Source organism: Apus apus, chromosome 1 (genome assembly GCF_020740795.1).
Source record: "Apus apus isolate bApuApu2 chromosome 1, bApuApu2.pri.cur, whole genome shotgun sequence".
Classification (NCBI taxonomy): Eukaryota; Metazoa; Chordata; class Aves; order Apodiformes; family Apodidae; genus Apus; species Apus apus.
The window spans coordinates 152,629,991-152,651,513 of record NC_067282.1 but is presented as its reverse complement, the minus strand read 5'-3'; the positions used below and the strand labels follow the sequence as shown (position 1 = coordinate 152,651,513).

The following is a 21,523-nucleotide window of genomic DNA, read 5'->3' as shown; positions in this document are numbered from 1 at the left end:
CGGTTCCCGCCCAAGCGGCGGCGCCTCCCCCTCCCCGCCGCCTCGCGCGCGCGCCGAGGAAAACGTTGCGCAGGTTCTAAAGCGAAGCGAGGCGGGGGAGGGGGGGGGGGGGGGGGAGGGGGGGGGGGGAGGGGGCGCGGCCGCGCGCGAGGGGGCGTGTGAGGGGGGAGCGGCGGTAACGGCCGCCAGCGGGTAACGGCCGCCGGGCCTCCCTCCCGCCCTTCCGCCGCCGCGGGAGGCACCCGCCGCCTCGCCACAGCCGGCTCTCCCCGTGGCGGGGCCGCCGCCGTCCCGGCCGCTGCATGGAGCTGTCTGCCATCGGGGAGCAGGTGTTCGCGGTGGAGAGCATCCGCAAGAAGCGCGTGCGGAAGGTGGGCTGCGGCGGGGCGGGGCGGGCCCCGTCTGGGCAGGGGGGGAGGGAGCACCCGGACACCCCCTCCCCAAACCCCCCCCCCCAGTCCCACCGCCTCCCTCTGTCTGTCTGTCTGTCTGTCTCTCTGGCACAAGCGCCTGGTCGTCCTGCCTTCTGCCCCCGGCTCCGCGGAGTAACGGGCGCCGGCACCTGCCCGGGGCCTGCGGGCCAGGGACGCGCCTGTTGGCGGGAGTTGCTGGCGAAGTGGGGTGGGGGCCCCGGGGGTGGGGGTTGGGTGTACGTGTGTGTGTGTGTGTGTGTGTGTAATTGCTGGAGGGGCAGGGGTTGCAGCTTCTTCAAACTCAGTGTCGATGACAGCAAACTGGACATCCCAAATCTAGAGAGAGGGTTTGGAAGGATTTGGCAGCCAGGTTTGTGACTCAGTTTCCCCATCTGTGAAAATGCTCTCCGTCCCCACAGGGTGGTAGGGGGATTAACCCATAAGCACACAGCACGTAGAGATCCTCCGGTGGAAAAGTTCCTTATTGGGCAGTGTTTTCAAACACTGGGAAGTTGATGGGGAGCCCCCCTTGAGGAAAATGAAACTAGGCCTCTGGCTCATGTACCTGAGCACACTGCTCACCGTGCTGTCTTGTAAAGATGTCTGCAGCTGCAATAGTGGTACTTGAAGGGGTGGTAATACTTCGGGTAGTGCTTAACAAGCCCCTCGGTATAAAAATAGTCCAGATTTTAGTAGTTGTGCACATTCCTCAGGAGCCCTTGAACATGTTTTCCACTCACTACACTTTGTTGTTGTTTGTTTTGTTTTGTTTTTTACATCTTGTACTTAGAGTGAACAAACAAAAGGATAACTGAATTTCAACTGTGAGCTGCTCTTTGCTTGGGTTGAAAGGTTGAGTGACTGTGATGGATGGAACAGTGTTTGAGTAAAGCATGTAGCAACTGGAAGGGAACATGCCAAAGAGATGCTTCATAGGTTCTGAAATATTGTATTTCTTCTCTCTGCTTGAAAAAATTCCTCTGACACTTGCTCCTGGCATACATCTCCCTCTCATGTTTATGCATGCTGACTTCTTGTAGGATTGCCTGTAAATGCAGGAGTGGTTGCAGTCTTGCTCTCTAGTTGGCTTTTGGAGTTCTGCCTGCTAGGCTTCTGCCAAGGTATGATCCCAAGCTGATGGTAGCTGAAGAACACTTAAATCCCCCTGCATGCCCATTTTCTGGAGAAAAAGGTGTAGCAAGTGTAGTTGAATGAGGAAGTGGCTTTGCTTTGAGAGTAAAGTCATGGGTAATTAGTTGTTCAGTGTGGAGTTCAGTCTTGTTGACTGGTTGCATCTCTTACTGTAGCCCATTTCTGGTTGCAGAGTTCACCTGTTTTCATCTTCCTTTTTCTGCCCTTAGGGTAAAGTAGAATACCTGGTGAAGTGGAAAGGATGGCCCCCAAAGTAAGTTGTGTTTTACTTGTCTTTTTCTTTTTTTCTCTAATACTCAGTAATAGCTTGTACTGTATCTCTCCAACTGAACATCTCATTCTTAATGGGTAACCTTTTGTGTCTCATCCCTCCAATGATAAAAACGAAGAGCCACAAACCAAAACCAAGTCTATTTCCGGACTGGCATCTGAGTGATACAAACCATGTGCCAATCTATTCTGACTGGGTTTTGCCACCACTGAAATATTCCATTGAGATGCTTTCTAGATATGTTTTAAAATTCATTATGAGTTCAAGAGAGAACCCTGATTCTTCTGAACTTGAAATGGCACCTGCTTTTCTGAGTCAGCACCAAGAGGACCCCACTTTATTTTTAGGGCTATACACAGTCTTTTGAAGAAGAAAGCAAGTTGATTGCACTGTCGTGTTGTCCTACTGCTTCCCCTCAGCAATTCACAAGCAGAAAGAGGCAATGCTTCAGATTTATTGGTTGTTAGTCAAATGCAGGTGATCTTTGTCCCCTGACAATTACCTCCATGCCCATTTCCTTGTCTGAAACCTGCTATTTTAAGTGCTTTTGCTTTGGTTGATATGTTGCAAGAAGGAAAAAAAAAATTGCAGCGTTGCCGTGCGCTGTTTAAAGATATTTCTGTTATTAAAATGCAGCTGCCTCTGAAGAGTGATTGCTCTGTGCCTAAACAGTCTGTAAATGCTTTGAGATTAAAAGGATTAGGCAACTGGAGAATATTACTATCTTAGCTAGCAGTCTAGCTAGTCGACAAACCCATATGGGGACCTGTCTTTGCTTTCCTGTTTGTAGCTCTCTGTGTGTACATACACATTGTGCATGGGTACAACTACATTACATGTGCAGTGGCACTGCGTGCTGCTAAGCAAAGGGGGCTTAGGGACCTGGGGTTGCTTAGCCTGGGGAAAAGAAAAGACACCCAGGGGAGACCTTGCTCTGTACAGCTACGTGGGAGGAGGTTGTAATGAGGTGGGTGTTGGTCTCTTCTCCCAAGTAACAAGTAATAAAACAAGAGGAAATGGCCTCAAGTTGTGCCAGGGGAAGTTTAGATTGGATATTAGGAAAAATTTCTTCACCAAAAGAGTTGTCACGCACTGGAACAGGCTGCCCCGGGAGGTGGTGGAGGCACCATCCCTGAAAGTATTTAAAAACGGTATATATGTGGTGCTCAGGGACATGGTTTAGCTCTGGACTCAGTAGAGTTGGGTTAATGGTTGGACTAAATGATCTTACAGGTCTTTTCCAACCAAAACAACTCCATGATTCTATGCTTGCAGTTGGAAAACAGCGTGCTATGATGGTCCTGACAGATTGAACCTGGTGTCCAGGAAGTTGAAACGTGTTCCTGTATGCCTAATCTTTGTGCCTAATCATCTTGCTTATAGGTTGGGGGTGAATATAAGCAGCGTCCCCTCTCTGGTGGTGGTGGTAGGAGAGGGTGAACTTTTTCTTCAATCTAAGTTCTGCTGTCAAAATGCCACTTGTGCACTTGTTGACTACCAGTTGCCATACAGTGTTCCTGGATTGCTTCAGCTTCCTAAGTAGCGAAGCCTAATTTAATCACTGACAGAGGTTGGGAAATGTGTTTGTAGTTTGTGAAGCACCATCCCCTTTTGGCCAGAATACTGATGTTTGTCCCATTCTCCTCTCAGCAAATATATTGAGGCCCTTTTCTTGTAAAGTTACTTGCTAAGAAGGTGGGCTGGGATATGGTGTAATGTTTCCTTGGGCAGAGCAACCCTTATTCTTAATACTGCCTTTTCTTGCCCTGCACCTTGGAACTCTGGAGGAGCCAGAAACCCTCTTTTGAGAATTAAAAGAGGAGTATTCAGTGCAGAAAGCAAGGGGTTGTCAGAGTTCCTTCTGATGCTGTGACATATCCAAACACCTTCATTCTCCTCCAAAACTCCAAATACGAAGAGCCCTGATTTTTTTTTTTTTCCTCCTCCATTTTAACTATTAATTCAGTGGATTGAATTGCTTAAAACCAAGATGCTTTGAGCATCGAAGTCACTTTCATCCTGCTACCAGTCTTTCTTCCTTGTTTCTAAACATACAGATGCCTGTATGTGTATGTTCTAAACATACACATGATGGAGGCATGCAGCACCTCCATCTGTTTGCTTCCGACATACTCTGTTTCTTCAGCCCACATCGTATTTCTCTTCTTTCCTCTCCCCAGCCTTGTCACATTGCTCTCTGTATCTCTTAACCTGTTACCATTCCCATTGGAGGCTTCATGGAAGGGAGTAGGGACAGGTCAGTAGTTTGCTAGTTTCTCACATAATTCATACTTCTCTCTCTCCCTCTCTCTCTTCCTTTCTTTTTTTTTCTTTTTTTTTTAATTAAAAAAACTCTTCTTTATCCCCAACAGCTCAAATTTCTGGATTGTACTGCTGGAGTCAGGGAATGGAGGAGTTACAATCTGATTCTAGCTACAAGCTTGTTTACAACTTATGTTGGAGTTAAGAGGGGAGGGGGAAGAGGAGGAGTAGAAGGAGGGGGAAGGAAGATCATATGATCTATGTTTTCCAGAGTGCCTGCTCTCTGCAGTTCTGCTGCAGCTTGGGCTGTGTGTATCCGTATATATAGCTCTGTGTGCGCGCGCGCGTGGCAAACTGAACCATGGTTTTTTTTATATGCAGTGTTTTGCCACTGCAGCGAAGCCAGAAACTGAGCTGCAGAGAAAAAGGCAACACCCACCAGCTGTTTGGGGTTTTTTTTAAAGCAAATTGCCTTTCTTCTCCTGTCCATGAAGAGCAATCCAATGTCTTTTCCCCCCTTGTGTTACTATTTTTCTTAAATTTGTGGAATAAGTGCCAGGATCCCTGCAGGTGGGAGGAAACCTTCCTCTTTCAAATAGTATCTTGGCTTTGACAGCTCAGTCAGGTTGCTGCAGGAGGCTTGAGCAAAGGAGGGAGGGATCAGCTGGTTATGAAGACATCTGTCCGTAACTCTGATGCACAGTGCACCTTGGGCTTTCTGAATTTCTTATTTTTGTTTCTCTCTCTATAAAAGAATTGTAGAAAAGACCCATCCTCCAGGAATGCTCCTACATTTCAGTACCTTTCTTCTATCTAATAGAGAGATGAAAGGGAAAAGCATTCCCAAACCACCTCCCCTGTGTTCATATATGCATGTATCACATGCCCTCATGTGCAGTCCGTGCTTCATCCAGAAATCTAAACATCCTAAAATGCTTTCCCCCTGGTTAAAGACACTGATACAAATGCACCCTTGCCACCTGCATGTGGGTCCTCTCTGGCCCTCCTCCCCAGGGGCTTAGAGGGGCCCTGCCTCCAGGCCCCTGACCTCACATTCTAGGAAAATTGTTGTTCTGAGCCATTTGGGGTTTCAGACCTGCTTTCTTGCCTTTGAATTTGTATGGAAGAGATATGCTACCCACCTCTTCTGGGCAAACATGACTCCTTAGTAACAAACATGTCATGAAGACCATCTTGAGATCCTCTAACCTTCCACAAGGGGGATTTTTGGCTGGTTCTCCCTGGTATTAAGTGTGCCCCTTGGGAGCAGTTTTTGGCAGTGCCTGCTGTTCAGTCCTTTCCTGAGTGTCTGACTCCTCTCACAGCTGTCTGGCAACTGAGGAGGGAGATGGGGCACCAAGTGACACTACTCACAGGCCACTTTCAGAGCTTCAAGCTTATTTTGAGTAATTTCGGTAACCCGGACCACAATGCAGATGGGTTCCTCCTGCACTAGTACAGAAATACTGATGACCTCTGCCAGACAGAAATAACCTGCAGGGGGAGTTAAACACGAGGAGGAGTACTTGGAAAGTTGCCATCAACGTGCCTCAGGGCCCAGGTCGAAACATGTTTAGTTGAATGGCATCAGTGGAGAAAAATTAAACTCTTCTTAAATTAATACTTTCAGCTCAAATGATTAGAGGTAATTAATAATGCAGGTGAGAAAGCATACTTACTCTTTGAGCACTCTTACATTAGAGACCTAATTTTCAGAAAGCTGGATCAGATCACGTCTCACTGTTCCATAGGGTTTGGTTGAATTTGAGGGAATGCTGCAGATGAGACCTGTTTTTGACTTTAAATCGATTTGCAAGTGTCTGCACAGGCTTTGCAAATAGCATGGAGGGGGCCCTGGGGAGGAAAGCCTTCTCTGTTCTCCTGCAAAGAGCAGCTTGATGCTTGGCCCTGCCTGTTTTGGGAAGGGGAGGTGGTGTCTGCAGGAAGTTGGGAAAGGAATGGCTGGGATTCCTCAGAGCTCTCACAATGTTGTGGCAGGCCCTGCTGACCCTTGTGAAGACAGTATCCAGGGCTGCAGCACACTGGTTGCAGGCCTGCAGAGAATGTTTCATTAAAGTATTGTTTACTTTATATTCCTTACGTTTTTCTTCAGATACAGCACATGGGAGCCAGAGGATCATATCTTGGACCCTCGCCTGGTCGTGGCTTATGAAGAAAAGTAAGGATGCCTGTACTTTCTCTCCCAGAACACAGGAAAAGGAAATAAAGTCTTTTATTTTGTAGTGTGCATAAAGTGCCTCTGTTGTCCCTGCTTCAGCCAAAGATGAGATGCACAGCAATGAATCCTGCTTGGTCTCTGTACCCTGCTGTTGGCTGAGGTGGACAAGAGAGGGTTAAACCAATTCTGATTGGCACTGTTCAGGAAATGAGGCCAAGAACAAGCAGCATTCGGCCAAAGAGCAATCAGTTTCAGGTTTTAATCGGGTCTAGGGCTGGAGTGGAGTGATGCGAGGGGATAAGTTCCTCTAATGCATCCTTGCTCAGCTGAGTCAGAGAAAATCCCTTATTGCAAGTCTTTCACTCCTACAAGAAGCAATTCTGGGATGTTTTCCAAGCTCACACTGGTCACCATTGAGTTTTAATGAAGGAAATGAGGGAGCTGTGTTACAAAAGGTAGAAGTCCTGACTAGGCTTTGTGCTGTGGTGTTTAGTATTTGGTCTGATTTGTGTTCCTCTTTCTCAGGGAAGAGAGAGACCGTGCATCGGGGTACAGGAAAAGAGGCCCCAAACCAAAGCGCCTCCTACTGCAGGTAGCCTCTTGCTCCTCTGTGTATTTCTAATTTGTTAGCAGCTGTGCTGCTTCTCTGCTCACAGGAAGGTGCAAAATGTCCTTTTGCTGTTGCTTGGACAAAATCAGAGGTAACAAGCTAACACAACAGTATGAAATCAGTGGGTAGGCAGATAGTTTTAACCTGTTACCTGAAGAGCCAGGTAATTTGTCTTTAAAAAAGCAAAAGAAACCAGGAGAAATAAACCAAGAACAGTTCGTGCTTTCTGAATTAGGATTTTATAAACTTTGGGTTGAGTGGTTGCGGGTTACCTCCTTTGTGTGATCTTTTAGTTTTGCATTGTGCTTGGACTTTCCATCATGTTACTTAGAGGTTGGAAGGGGAGTTCCAGCATGTTTTTACTGTTGCCATGCAAAGCAGTCAATGCTAGGAAGCACATATTAGGAAGAGCTTAGGTGGCAGCTGAAGAGGTGAGAGAAACAGTTTTGTAGAAGCAGCACAACTTATTCTAGCTCATCTAGCTGTTCAGAGACTGAACAAAGAATATGTTTCCTGTCTCCCAGGTTGGAGCTCTGGCTGTATTATCAGACTTCTGCTCTGACCTTTGCTGTGTTCATGTCTTGGCAGAGGCTGTATGGCATGGACTTGAGGAGTGCCCACAAGGGAAAGGAGAAGCTCTGTTTCTCTCTTGCACGGAGGCTTGGAGGAGGAGACAGTACCCTGCCAGCAGCCAAGCCAGGGCAGGCAGAGTTCTCAGAGAAGACTGGGGGAGCAGTCCTGCCATTCTCTCTTCGGAAGCAACGCAAAAACCAGAAGTACCTGCGACTTTCAAGGAAGAAGTTCCCCCGCATGGCAGGCCTGGAGAGCCGAAACTGCAGGCGTGAGTTCTTCCTGAATGATGCAGTGGGCCTGGAGGCTAGGCAGAGCTCTGAGGACTGGGAGGCCATGCAGCACACCAGCAAAGAAGGTAAGGCCAAACATTCTTTGGCTGTGAAATTCTGGGGCATGCAAAGGTTGTTCTGCATGCTGCCTCCTTGCTTGCCTCATCCTGGGATTTTGGTTTAGGTCAGGTCCTCAGAGCAGTTCCTGCTGGCTCACACTGTGGCCCTTTTGTCTGCAAGTTTCTTTCTTGTTTGGATGAAGAGCACATCTTAATCTTCTTTTTTGGTGCTGTTGCCTCTCTATAGTCTTATGTCAGTGACACCTCTCCCAGTTAGAAAACATACGGAAGAAGATACTGCAAGTTACTCCCCTCTTCTGGTTTCCTCCCAGCAGAGGTGACATGCAGGTGTGACAGTGATGAACTCTGCCTCTGTCCACATACCCACATTGTGTTCAGCCTGCTGCTCTGCTAAAGTGGACAAGCTTGGACACCAGCGCTCCTCTCATAGTGCTTCTCTGAGGAGCATACAGGAATGCCTCTAGTAACCCAGGGTTTCTTCTTCTGCCTCCTTTTCCTCCCCACACCCCATGTTCCCTCTAAGGTCTCTTGCTATAGAGCTATTTGAGAGGGGGATGGGAGAGGATAAAGTGGGGATGGTAACTCCTGCCTGATCCCACTGAGCACACAGCATGAGTGTAGGCATGGGAGATTTTCAAGCACATTCGGCATTTTGGGGAGGGATGCCAGCATCTTGTGCAGGAGGGCTGTGGGATGTGTGTGTTCCTCTGAGTTACCAGGGAAACTCTATCCGTGCATTATTAGAGCTTCTGAAGGCGTAGCTTTCCTGAGGAGTGGGAAAATGGGGCTTGTACTGCTTGTAGTAGCTAAGGGAATCCTGTTACTCTTTGCTAGGAGTAGCCGTTAGTCAGGCTGGATTAGGCAGTATTTTGGGGAGAGGGCTGTGTTCTGGGAATCAACACTATCCCTTCCTTTCTGAGAGGGACTCCAACAGTGCTCAAAATCCAGGGAGGCAGCAATGGGGGTAGCACAGAAGAATCCAGAGTTGCATCCTGGCAATTGGAGAATGTGCTGTTCCCTCTAGAATCACTGGGCTCTAAGGCACTTGGTGATCGGAAGAGTGAAAGGTATTACAGAAGTGTGAAACTCTTTTGATTTTTTTTTTTTTTTCTTCCCTTGACACACAGCCTGTGTGGAATTCCAGTTAGTGCTAGGGGCGATTGCACTCTTTCTGAGGTGGAAGTAGGCACCCCAGGTATTTGAGATAGAGGCGAGGAAATACACACTTACAGGGCCCTTGTTCCTTGCTGAGGTTGGGGCAACAAGGTATATGGTTCAGGTATAGCAACAGGGAGAGGATATGTTTTCCTTCCTCCCTCTTTGTATTTTTGTGGCTTTCCTTGGGGGTTGGGAGGATGTGGGGCTTTGGGTTGCAGAGGGACTGATAATTTTCCTTATAGTGAGAAAGCGCAGGGATGCTTGGGCTTCTTGTATGGAACGATCAGGGAGCAAAGAAAGGTTATGAGAAAGAGAGAACAGCCTCTCCTTGTAGCAGTATTGATGGAATTTTGAGAGAATTGCACCTGGGCTGCCTTGCAGGTTCAGTACAAGGAAGACCCTCCATTTTGGATCTCTCTGAAGAGTGTGTTTAAGAGTTTGTGATTTTTGACTTTTCAGCAGGGTAGGGCTGAGCTCACACCCGGGTGTGTGTGTTTGGCTGACACAGTCTAATTAGAGGCTGAGATGGGGTGACAGGTCTCGGGGAATTGTGGATGGTTGGATGGACTGGGTGGGTTTATAGGGTCTTTTGACCTCTGTGTAGGCTGCTCTGATGCTGGTGTGTGTCTGGACGGCTTTGCTTCTCCTTCCTTTTCCCATTATATCCTGCAGCAACCCTCCATTTTCCCTTAGTCCTCTGAGGGGAGGGCTTGCCCATGCTCTTTCTTGCCTTGCGTGTGCCAACTCAGTACAGACTGATTTCACCCACCGTTTGTCAAGAAGGAGGCCCTTTTTCCATCATTCCCTTCCCTTTCTTCTTCCTCCTTCCTTCTCCCTCACCTTCCCTCTCTCTCACTAATGTGCTCTTATCTGCCTCTCCTGCAGCAGATGTGGATGGCAGTCTCCCTTGGATTCCCACTGTGTCCCCCAGCGAGGTGACGGTGACAGACATCACGGCAAACTCCATTACCGTCACTTTCAGAGAAGCACAAGTGGCTGAGGGCTTCTTTCGAGACCGGAGTGCACAGTTCTGAATCTCCATTTTCAGTGCTCCCCAAAACGAGTGCTTTTAGGGTGGGGCTAGAGAAGGGTTATTTTATCCCTTAAAAAAAATAATCCAAACTGTCTCCTCTTAAAATGTTTACAGAGACCTTTTTTTTTATTTTCCTTTTTCCCCTTTCAGATACGCAAAAAAGGGCAGTGGGGGGGGGGGGGGGGGGGGGGCTTGTGTCATTGCTTTGTCCATCTGAAAAACTGACAGCCTTTCCCTGGCAAAGACTCCCCTCCTAGATGTGAAAGCAGCAAGCTGAACAATTCTCCTTTTATCCTGTTAAGTGGCAGCAGCTGCATTTGTGGGGAGAGGGCATGTGGAGGTGGAAAGAGAGCTGGATCTCTAGCCTGCCGCCTCGTTCTGCAATTGATATCCCTTAGATAAAGATACTTCTCTGTGCATTGCTCGTCCCACCTTCCTCCTCCCTCTCTTCCTGCAGCAGTGAGAGGCGATGGATCCTACCTGTCTAGATAACTCCAGGAGATTAAGACTTTCTCTCCAGTGCTGTTTTCCCTGTGGCCTGCTGTCAGGACTTCAGATCCCTGTTTCCCTGTCTGTGGTAAGTCAGTCTTTGCAGCACAGGTCCATACAGTCAACAGAGGTTTCTCCCTTTGATTGTTGATCATGCAGAAAGACTGAAATGCATCTCTAAAATCTAGATTGGCAACATAAATTCAATTTGCCCTCATTAAAAGCTCAGAATCCCGGCGCGGTCAGACATACCATTCTGTATATGCTAAATGGGCTTCCAGGCTCATCTCTGCTGTGTGAGGAATGCTTTATGGAAAGTGGAGTGTTCTTACCCTTTGCCAAATTCAGTATTAATAACAAATGCTGCCCTGAATCTCTGGTAATAAGTTGGTTGAAAACTGACTCCTCTCCCCTGGGAGGAGGAGCTAATAGGACAACTGAAACATTGCCTAGCACTGCAAAGATATCCAAGATACTGGCACAGGCCCAGGACACAGGAATTGGACAGAACAGCTAGAAATGGACCTTGATTAGCAGCAAATTCTGTTCTTGGATCCCATTGAGAGATCAAATGTAAATGACATGTGGGGAAGGCATTTTATTTTTTTTTTGAGGAAGGGGAAAAAAAAAATCTTAATTCTTAGCAATGAGGATTCTTGGATTGTACTGCCTGAATAATATTCTTCCTTGACTCCAGTCTCCTCACAATTTCTGTGATCCTGTACTACTTTACTGATGGGAACTTCCCCTTGGAAGGCTTCAAAATCTTTGCCAAGGAAAGCGGTCTCCATTTCAATAGACCTTGCCTGATCTTGCACTTAAAAATGCCTTGTGCTGGACTGCCTGTGACACTTTGAGGTTTTTAAAGAATTGCTGTATTTTGAGTTGGTAGTTTAGCATAGCATCTGTTCTTGCACAAGCATGTTCTCTTCCATTTTTTCTAAAAGCAAATTTTATTTAAATAACTTAAAAATTTAAATATAGACCTTTTCCTATGGAAAGCAAGAAAAGTAAGTTAAGAGTCTAAGGTGGGAACTGCAGGACAGAGTGCTGCAGGGTAACATTGGCTATTGTCATGATTACTGTCCTTAAATCCTTTGTTTTCTCCCCCCACCCACTTGAAGCATCTCTTATCTGACATGTTTATTCTAAATGAAGCTACTAGCCTTCTGAGCTCTGCCGTAAAGACAGCTGTGGAAATCCTCAATGTTTTCCTTTGAAGGGCTTGGCTGTTGGCCTGCAGAATTTGGGACCTCTGGGACTTCTGGTTCCCCAGACATTTACTTTTTATGAAGTGCTTGAACTGCCCCTTTAGTTTTTCTTAAAAGCAGGTTTTACCTCAGATAGGATATGGCAGCTCAGTGTAGACTTAGGATTTCCCTTCCATCTCAACACTGTTTGAGCAGGCCTGTCTTCCACTGTGTCACAGCAGTTTCAGGACCACTGGGAAGGTCTTGAATTTCTGGGCTAACTGTTTTTGTCTCAAAGAAGTGACATGAGAGTTTTATTATGGAGAAATCAGGGGGTGATAAGTGAAAGCTAGGGAAAGGAGGAATTATGTGGTGGGAGGAAGAGTGAGTGGGAAAGAAGCTTGCCATAGCTAGCAAGGCCAAATTGATGAGGGAAGCATACAGGCTCAGGATGTTTGCTGAATGTAGGTGTGCAGAACAAGGCTTCTGAATCTGGAGCTGCACTGTCTAAACAGGATCACCCTCTTCTGCAGGATGTGGGGTCAGACAGTGTTGTCATTGCCACCCCCCTACACACCCACACACCCCCTCTTCCTGACACCTGCCAAATATGCTGAATACCTGCATCTCTTGCTTGTTGTGACCAGTAGACACACCGTATGGCTGAGTTCATTCTTCAGGGTTGTAGTAGGTCGGGTAGTTGTGATTGCAGAAGCATATATTTTAAAATGCTTACTTTTAAAAAAGTCTTGAACTCCAGCTCATCCTGCTAAATCTTCATGGCATTTACAGGACCTGGCTTCTTTATTCTAATGCAGCTACCGCTGCTGCCTTTATCCTGTCTTAATCTCAGTGTACAAATAGACCAAAAAAGCTTTTTATTTACTAAGGTTCCTGGCTTTGGCTGATATCGGAAGCAATACCAATCCTGCACAAGAGCTTATCCTAATAAACTGGATTTCCATCCTCTGCTTTTCTGTCCACTCACCAGCTGAGTCTTCTCAATACTTTGTTTTGGCATTTCTTTGTTCATTAGTTTCTTTCTTGTGCAGTCGAGTTTCCAAAGACTTGTGGTGGTCTTTCAGAGAGGATCCACCCACAGCTTCATATCTTAATCATCTTCTGGTTCAGACTAGCTTGTGTTCTGCTGGTGACTAATGATCTTGCTACACGAAATGTTGAACAAAGTACCTGGCTATCATGCTGCTTTGTGTACAGGTCAATGAGGAGTTAACCCTTCTCAGGTTAAGACGCAGCAGGTTGCCTGTGCGTGGGTTTGCTTTGTGAGTGTGAGGAGGAGTTTGGTAGGAAACACAGCTAGTCACTGTGTTGGGGTGGACTTTTTGTTTGACATTCATGAATTCCTGCTTATCTTAAAGATTTTTTGAGAAGATTTTTCTCTTGGTCTTTTTAAAATGTGGCTGTGTTCCATATTGCTAGTGACATATTGTTGTAAACTTCCTTGGTAGAGCTGGTCTTCAGGGACTTTAAAATTAGCTTTATTTGACTTTTGCAGGTGTAGAGATGAATGGGGATTTTACTTGCGATGGCAAGAGAGGGTGTCTGGGTTTACTTGTCTCTTCTCCCCAATACTGCCCATCTACCAGTTTGATCCAAAATCTGAAAATTGATTTGGGACCTCTTGGGCTAACATGAAAATCAGATGCTGTGCTCAGTGCTTTGTTAAGCATTCTGTTTGATTAGAAGAGCCAGAATAGCATCCAGCTGAAGCTGAGTGTAATAATTCTATTTGAAGCACAAGCTGAGAATAGAAGTGGGCTAACTCTCCCATACCTTGTTTGGCTCCATTGCTGTAAATAAGAAAACCAGACTTCAACCAGTGGAAATTACTGAATGATACACAAGAAACAAACTTCTCGAAGAAGAACTGTTCTAATAGTCATTCTTTTAACTGTTTCCATGTGAGAATTTATCAGCCGCATTTAGGGGACAGAACTTTTTATTTCCTAGAACTTTTTATTTCCTAGATCTTCTCACAGTGAACTCACTGTATATATGACATAATTGAGGGACTTCACGAGACTGGAAAACCTTCATTGTTAACACTGTGTTTAAAAAAAATAAATGGAAAGGACTGCCTCTGTTCCTGGATCGTTATAAACTAGATGTTATTGCTTTGATATATAAGTGATGCCTTGGAACAGCAAGTTTTAACACGTAAATAGTGGCATTAAATAGCCTTGTAGCTCCTGCATGCTCTTTATTGTCTTGCATTTGCCTGGGGGCCTTTCTGCTTGTGAAGTCAGACCAAGGTGGGTTGTGGTTTTTTTTTTCTTTTTCAAGCAAAGCCAGGATATTATTGTGAGAACACCCAAAAGCAGTTCCATTTGCCAAAATAAGCCCAAATCTGAAGTGTATTGACCCTTGCTTATGTTGGAGCCTCAGACAGAAAGAAGCTTCCTGAGAAGTGAATGGCTTTTTTTTGTTGTTAGTATTGTGAAACTGTCCAGAATTGTTCTTCTGGTGGTTTGTGACTGAATGTATAAAATTGTTTGTTCACCTCACAGGGGGCCCTTGGCCCCAGAACTGTTTCCTGCTGTACGCCAGCTAGTGCTGTTTGATGGCTTCACTGGAATAGAGAAGGGAGGCCTTGCACAGGTCAAAAAACAGGCAGGGTAGCTGAAGCAAGACCCTTGGTGCTAGCCACAACAGAGGCTGGGGTGCGGAAGACAGCAGCGAGGGCTGTCAGCCACCACAACTATGTATTTCAGCAAAGCTAAATCTACCACCACCTCTCCACCCCTTCCTCTCCTCTCAGGCTTTAAGTTTGTGCTTTCAAAAGTCAGGAAAGTGCAAAAACTTCCTTTTCTAAAGCTAAATTGGTGTCTGTCCATCTTCTGTTCCTCCCTTGCTTACCTGCAGGCTAGGAAGAAGAGGGTAGTGGGTCTTTCTATGAAAATAGCAGAGCAGCTGCTTATCAGGGAAGGGAAGAAAGAAATTGCCTCGGAGTTGCTTGTGCTCAGTGGTTGAGGACAGGCCTTTGGGTGAGCTAGTAGTTGAAATACAAAGCATGTTAGACATGCAAATAACTGGTAGTGAAACTGATCTCTTCCATCAGTGAGTGGATGCCACTCAGAGTTCTGAGCGGGCCCTGAGGAGAGGAGATGGTCAGTGCTGCGTTCATGTGTCTTATACCATTTGGAAAGCAGGATATATGTATGTTAACAGTTTGGTTAGGGTAACTTCTACCTGGGAATGTGCGGCATTAGCATGCCCAGGTAAAGGGAATGTGTCTCTTTTGCTGTGCTTGTCTTCAAAACAGTTGTCCCCAAGGGCATGGAAAACTTGTTATGAGACAATAGCTTATGATCAGGAGATCATGTTGTACGCTGCCTGCTGAACCTACTGTCCTCACAGAGAAAATGTGAAGCCTGCGGGTGTCAAACTGCCAGGATTCCACCCAAGCAGCTGGTTAAGATGGGAAGGCCCTACAAAACAGCCCCAGTATGATTGGAAGGAGGGAGAAGCAAATCAACTTAAAAATTAATTCAGACCCTTTGAATCCTTTCCTGTAAAAAGCATGTCCTGGAATGATGGCTCCTTTTTCTCTTCCAGCTCTCTTTCCCTTGCACCCTTAATTTCTGAAAGTACAGTGGCTTAGCAGGGACCGTGTGGGAGATGATCCCTAGTAACTGGGAATTGTAGAGAGGAGCAGAGTTCAGTGGGAACACATAATGGGTGACAGGGGGAGACGGTTTGCTACCGAGTTGGGATAGGGTAGAAGCTTTGCTACTGAGATTGTTTCCATCTGCTGTGGGCTGCTCTGCAAAGAAGCTGGGGGTTCTTGTCTGAGACTAGTGTGGATGATGTCTGAGAGTGCCAGTCGGATGTGGAAAGAGAGAGCTCATGAGACTGTTCAGAACCTTTGTCACAGCTTATCTTCTTCCTGGGGTAGCAGAGTTTTGACTGGGAGGGGGATTTTGGAGGAAGAGGAGGTGGAAAGCCTTTTTTATTATTATTTTTTTTAACCAGAAAATGTAGTGTCAGCACAAAGAAGCTTTTTGCAAACCTGTCAAAATGTTAAGCAGGTTTTTTGTTGTTTTTTTTCTTGCTTTTAAATCTGAAGTATGTTTTGAAGCACTTTGGAAATGCAAAGCACTAGGAGTACTAAGCACTCCTTATCTGTCTAAAAGTGGCATCTAAAAAGCAAAAGATGTATCTGTTTCAGGCCTCTGGCTGCTCTTTATCTTTTTTTCAGAGCTGCCACCCAGCCCTTTGCCTCCCTCCTATGGCTGCAGGGGGAGTCTGTTCCACCGTGCCAAGTAAAGGAGGGCTCCCTAAGGGAGGAGAGGAGACCTGCAGGGTCCCTGGCTCACCTTCAGGGAGCGGGTTGGCTTCCTCCCTCCCCACTTCCTTTGTCTGATGAAAGCGAAAAATGAAGTTGTTTCAGTTTGAGTGGTCCTAGTCTGGAACTACGACCAATTCTTCCAAATCCTTATAGTTTCCTGTCTGAGAAATTGCACCTTATTAGCTTAGTTGAGGAATGGGGAGATAACTTCCTTCTGTAGGATTGGGAGAGGGAGGGTGAACCAGAGGCTGCCTTTAGTAGCTGCTGGATTTTTCCAGAGGCCATTTTCTCACCTCATCTCCAACAGAACAGCAACAAAAGAACTAAAATAATTTAGATGAAGTTTCAAGAACCTTTTGAGCGGACTAAGTTGAGAGAGTAATTTTTCCTCAACTAGCAAGCTCTAGAGCTGGGGGAACCCCAATTCTGTTGCTGGGTTTTTAGCAACAACCTTTTCCCTCAACACATTCACATCCTTTGGACTCCTTTGCACACTGACTCATCTGATTTGGTCTGCTTCCTTTCTGCTGGGGGAGGGGAGAAGATGAGGGATGGGGTCAGTTAGAGGGGAGGGCCCCCAAATATTTTTGTTCTTGTCCCTTCAGTTGTTGCTGTTGTTCCTGTCAGCACGCTAGAGTATCCCAGTTTTTGCACAGAAAGCTTTCTTTTGCACAGAATGAGCTTCTAGCTTTTGTACAGACTAACTGAATGTATTTGGGGAGGGGGGGAGAACTATGGAGTAAACCAATTCCAAACAAACCAATTGGAGTATAATGCCTTTTCTGAGAGAGTGTGTGCTGTAAAAGGAGATTGTAATAGCAAAGGGAGGGCAGGTTCAAGTACAATTTGACACAAAGTGTGGTTTTATTTTTGTACTGATACGGATAAGAGACTGTATAGCATCTATTTATTTAGATGATTTATGTGGTAAATGTTGCAAACAAAATTATTAAAATATTAAATATGAGAACTGACATTTACCTCATGGTCTGCTCGTGTGGTCATTTACTTCCCCTTGCTTTAATTCTACAATTGAGTTATTTTCCACCAGCCACTTCTGTTGGTATAAACATGCAGTGTGGTTGGAAAAAGAATGGAAAATGTGTGTGCGTGCGTGAGAAAGATCAGTAAGGAAGGATCGATGAAGAATGGAGCCTGCAGAAGGCTGCTTCTGACATTACTCATTACTTTAATTTGAGGAGGTTAGGTTGTTATTAATTTTTAACCCAGTGTGTAAGTTAGGGCTAAACAGAGGTGACCTGGGATGGTTGGTCTTTGATGGATTAGATTTTGAAGAGGAGAATGCCGATGGCAGGGTGACTACTGCTCTGGGTTTAGGAAGTCCTTCTTTAGGTCAGTTCCACGGTGCCAGGACAGCACTGCTGGCACCAGGAGGCTGTTGATGTGCCCAATATCCCGTGTCTCTTGTGGGACAGGAAAAAATCTGAGGTGAGGCCTGGGCTGCCAAATGCAGTTGCCAGTGGGAAGCTGCTCTCCTGCAAGCCAAAGCCTCCAGTGGGTTGGCCTGCAGGGCTTTCACGGAGCTCCCCAGGAGCACAGCAGCTCCTGGGTGGGGTCTGGCCCCTGATTCGCTGCAGGTAATGCGGGGCCTAGCTGAGGAGCCCAAATCCTGGGACTGCTGATAATTCATGGAGAGAATTCCACAGTGTCATTTAGTCCACTTTGGTTTCTGACTTGCTCCCTCAGTGCCTGGGCCTTTCCATCCTCTGTGGAGGGGGTCTAGCTGCTAATTGACGTTCCTCAGGCAGCAAATGGGGCTGGCTGTCTTCTGCAGATGTAACGTGGCGGAGAGCCCTGCATCCAAACACAGCTATGACGTCAATCACAAAAGCACACGCAGCAAAAGCGGAGGGGGTGGGGATGCGTTTCCCAAGTCGTTCATGGCTCAAGGCAGCATGGTTTGGTTTTGCCTGTGTTGCCAAAGCACAGTCAGCCTGCTTGCCCTGAGCCGGGGAGGCTGGATTTGAGTACGGGCATCAGAGCAGGATTCCAGCCAGCCACTTATGTTCTGGCAGCAGCCAGCGAGTCAGGTGAAGTTGTAAGGAACTGCAGTGCAGAGCTAGAGGAAAGCCTACTCCAGGGATTGTTTCTTCCTACCCCTGCCAATGCTGCAGAGGCTGGCTGGCACTAGAAACTCATAACGGCTTGTCCTTTCACATGCATGTGTTGGTAGGATTAAAGGTTAATCTGGATAGTACTTTTTTTTTTTTTTTTATAATCTGTTGCTACGCTGCCCCTCTGATCCGTGCAGTGCAGCCAGCTCCCCTTGCACATCCAATAGGATGCTGCCTGAGGACAAGGGCACTCAGCTGCACCCTTGGACGTGCCCCTGGGCCCCACCCCTGGGCCCCGCTGTGGCAGGCAGCACCTGAAAAGGGAAACTCCATGGGCTGTGCAGCTTGGTGTTCTCTGAAAAGCATGGAGTGAAATACAGCGTGTGTGGCGCTTAGGATGGTGAGTGCTGTGAGGAACGGTCACCCCTTCTCTGTTCAGCACCACTGGTCTTCTCTGCTCTTAGTCCTTCACTTTTGCTCGCCAAGCAACTGTCTTTGAAGCCAGGGTGCAAGAAACCTGAGGGACTCATGTAATCACCCTGATCAACGGGCAGCCTGGGTGGCTTTGGAAACTTGTAGCCAGGCCCCAGGGATATTGTAGTACTCCGGTGTTGTAGGCACTGCATGAACCCCACAGGCCTTCTCCTCTCTCCACTACATCAAAGAGTTAGCTGGCTGGAGGGGTGGTTGTTACAACCACTGCGTGGGCCACTGAGAGCCACCCATAACTGCTGCATGAGGAGGTAGGTAGCCAGCTCTGAGGGGTCTGTCTTTGCTCTTGTGTCTTTCAACATTGCAGCTGGGAAATCTCACCACATTTTTACATGGATGATCACAGAGCCGAGGGTTTGGTTGAAAACCAGTGTAGCTTTTGCTTGAGGGGCTGGGGTGAGTGCAGCAGCACCAACTCCCGGTTGGAGAGGGAATGACCCTTTCTTTACAGAAATCTGCCACTCCTGACAGCAACCTCCCTGGAGCAAACAGCAACAGAGTCAACCCTTGGAGCTGTTCTGGCGAGGGTAAGTGCTGCTGCTCCTGCCAGGTCACGGGTCTGCAAAAAAATGAGCCTGGAGGCAGCCAAGGGCTTCGAGCAGGTGAGTTTCCCATTATCAAGAGCCATTTACAAAATAAATAAAAATGTTCTTGCAGCTCCTGCTCTGCTCTCCCCCTATGCTCATGCACCGCTTGCCAGTGTTTCTGGTGGGAAAGGTCTGGTTGCTCCCCCAAAGCTTGCTGCTTCCTTGTGCTGCCTTCTCCGCCTTAGCAAGAAGTGCTACACTGTAGCGTACAGCACCACGGTCTGGAGGGCAACGAGGTGCCAAAAAAATTATATCAGTGCCTGTAGTGAACAATAGCTGATCTGGGAAAGCCGTCTTTTCAGGTTGTGGTTTGTTGTTTTTTTAAAAGTGTTTAACTGGAAATGTGAATGAAACAAAGGAAGTACCCAACAATGCTCTGAACAGCTGGATATTCTGCTGCTATTTTGCTTTGTGAGAGTAAAAGTTGGATGAAAGAGCCTGGGGTCGGGCAATACCTGTACAGTGGCTGCTTGCAGTGATTTGAGTAGTTGCTGTGGCTGGGAGGAAGGTCCTGCTGACAGGTCAGAGGAGAAAATAACTGGAAAAAGCACATGGAGCTCTCTGAAATACTGCTGTCCCTTCTGGTCCATGAATGGGGGGTGCCTTGTGCTCCTGCCCTGAGGTAAGACGTGCTGCTCGTGACCTGCACGTCGGGGGACAAGACAGTCATAGTTGCTGCCTGTGCATTTGCATCAGCAGAGAGCTGATTTCTGAGGTGGATGAGAACAATGGTTGGAAGTTCAGTTATTTGACACTCAGGCACAAGTGTAAAAGCAGTTGTTTAAACAAAGTGAACAGTAATAAATACGTCAATTTAAATGTGGATGGTGTTAATGAACATTTAATGTGCAAAGTTGAAAGCAGTTTAAAAAGTGAAAAGCAAAATACAATGGGTGTGATCCACTTGTTCTTTTGAAGTCACCTTCAAGTGTATAAAGAATTGAGATTTTAAAAAGTAATGTCTAGGGATACAAGGCAGTCCAGAAGGACTTGTCCCATTCTAGGTGAGAATCTGGAGTGATCTGTCTGGGGTTCTGCTTTCAGTTGGCCTGTGATGCTAAATACCTGAGAAAGGGCTTCTTACAGCCTTTCATCAAAGCAAGTAATATGACCTAAATAATGCAGAATTGTCAGTGGTGAAGTACACTGGGTTCAGTCCCTGACCACAGAAACACCTTGTTCTCTGAATTGTTCGCATCGCTTGAAGCAGGGTCCATGTGACTGTCTTTTGCTGTCTCTTCTCTGTCAGCATTCTCTCTGTCCTCCTGCCTTCAACTGAGGACAAGGCAGAGGGGAATGTGTCCTCTCTTGAGTCACTGTTTCTCTGGTCAGAGAGCTTGTGGTGGCTGCAACATTTCAGCTGCTACGGTGAAAAAGAGCAAAATGCTATGACAGATCTCGCCTGAATCACAGGCGGTGATGAAATGGCTAGCTCTCCCGCCTTGGTTTTGGGAAATCCACCCCTGCTGGTGCTGATAAACGTAGCCATTTCCAGAATATCCTCCTTCTGGATGGAACTTCCGAGCCAGAGGTGGAAAGGAAAGGTGAATGCAAATGGAGAAAGGGCCACAGGGGCTGTGAGCACTCCCTGCCAGGCTGGCTGAGAAGCAGGTAGCTAGTGAGGTTGTGGTGGCTTGAGAAAGCAGCAAAAACGAGTTCACTGTTGCCTACAGCCCGTGTCACAGCTCCTTCTTCCAGAGGGCATCATCCTGAAAGGGGCCACTCCTCACCATAAAAACAGAGCTGAGGCAGGAGCACGTGCTGTGCTGCTGCGTGCCAGGTGGCACCCCCAGGTAGGGGAGGACGGTGAGCTCCACGTGAAGGCAGCTGCAGGGCCGCCAGCTTCCATTTTGAATCACAGAGAATTATTTCTGACCAGGGCTGAGGTTTCTTCTGTCCTTTCAGCACCTGTGAGGGAATGTAAAGCGCGCTGCAAATTAAATAGGATTTTGCAGTAACACGCTGGGCAGGGAATTCCTCTAAGTGACTTAACATTTTTTTCTATTGTTTTTTTAAGGTTTATGTAGCACGCTTGGCCCACTTACCCTGCAGTACCTTGCACCGGCTCAAAAAAATGGGGGCATACACAAGCGCCGGTCTAACGGAAATCAAGACCCAAAAAAAAAAAAAAATAAAAAATTAAAATCCCGAAGCGCCTTTAGCGTTGGGCTTTGCCTCGGGAGGTGCTTCAAGGCTCCCTGCTGCCCTGCGGGGGGGGGACGGCGCATCTGCGCCTGCAGCAGGAGCGGCGGCGGCGCGGGCCCCGCGGCCGCCATTGTTGTCACTCAAGCGCACAGGGCCCCGTTCGCGCGGGAAAAGGGCTTGAGGCGGCGGAGGGGCCGGGCCGGGCCGGGCCGCCCTTCCCCTCCCCTCCCCGCCGC

At 47.2% G+C, this 21,523-nt stretch overlaps 1 protein-coding gene across 5 annotated transcripts; it reads left to right on the top strand.

The window, feature by feature from the left end:
* The first annotated feature begins 158 nt into the window (after nt 1–158).
* On the top strand, nt 159–21,294 carry CBX7 (chromobox 7). Of its 5 annotated transcripts, XR_007888423.1 has the most exons (7): nt 159–371; nt 1,775–1,818; nt 6,212–6,277; nt 6,803–6,869; nt 7,476–7,815; nt 19,007–19,157; nt 21,160–21,294. XR_007888423.1 is itself a non-coding variant. In XM_051608519.1 (6 exons), exons 1-6 carry the CDS (start codon nt 303–305, stop codon nt 19,021–19,023), a joined length of 603 nt encoding a protein of 200 aa, XP_051464479.1. In that variant the 5' UTR covers nt 159–302; the 3' UTR covers nt 19,024–21,294. The 5 variants fall into 5 exon arrangements, 4 of the variants coding, with proteins under 4 accessions (XP_051464479.1, XP_051464478.1, XP_051464477.1 ...); XM_051608519.1 differs by having other exon boundaries at nt 19,007–21,294; XM_051608518.1 differs by lacking the exons at nt 19,007–19,157; nt 21,160–21,294 and adding an exon at nt 10,458–16,968.
* The last annotated feature ends 229 nt before the right edge of the window (nt 21,295–21,523 follow it).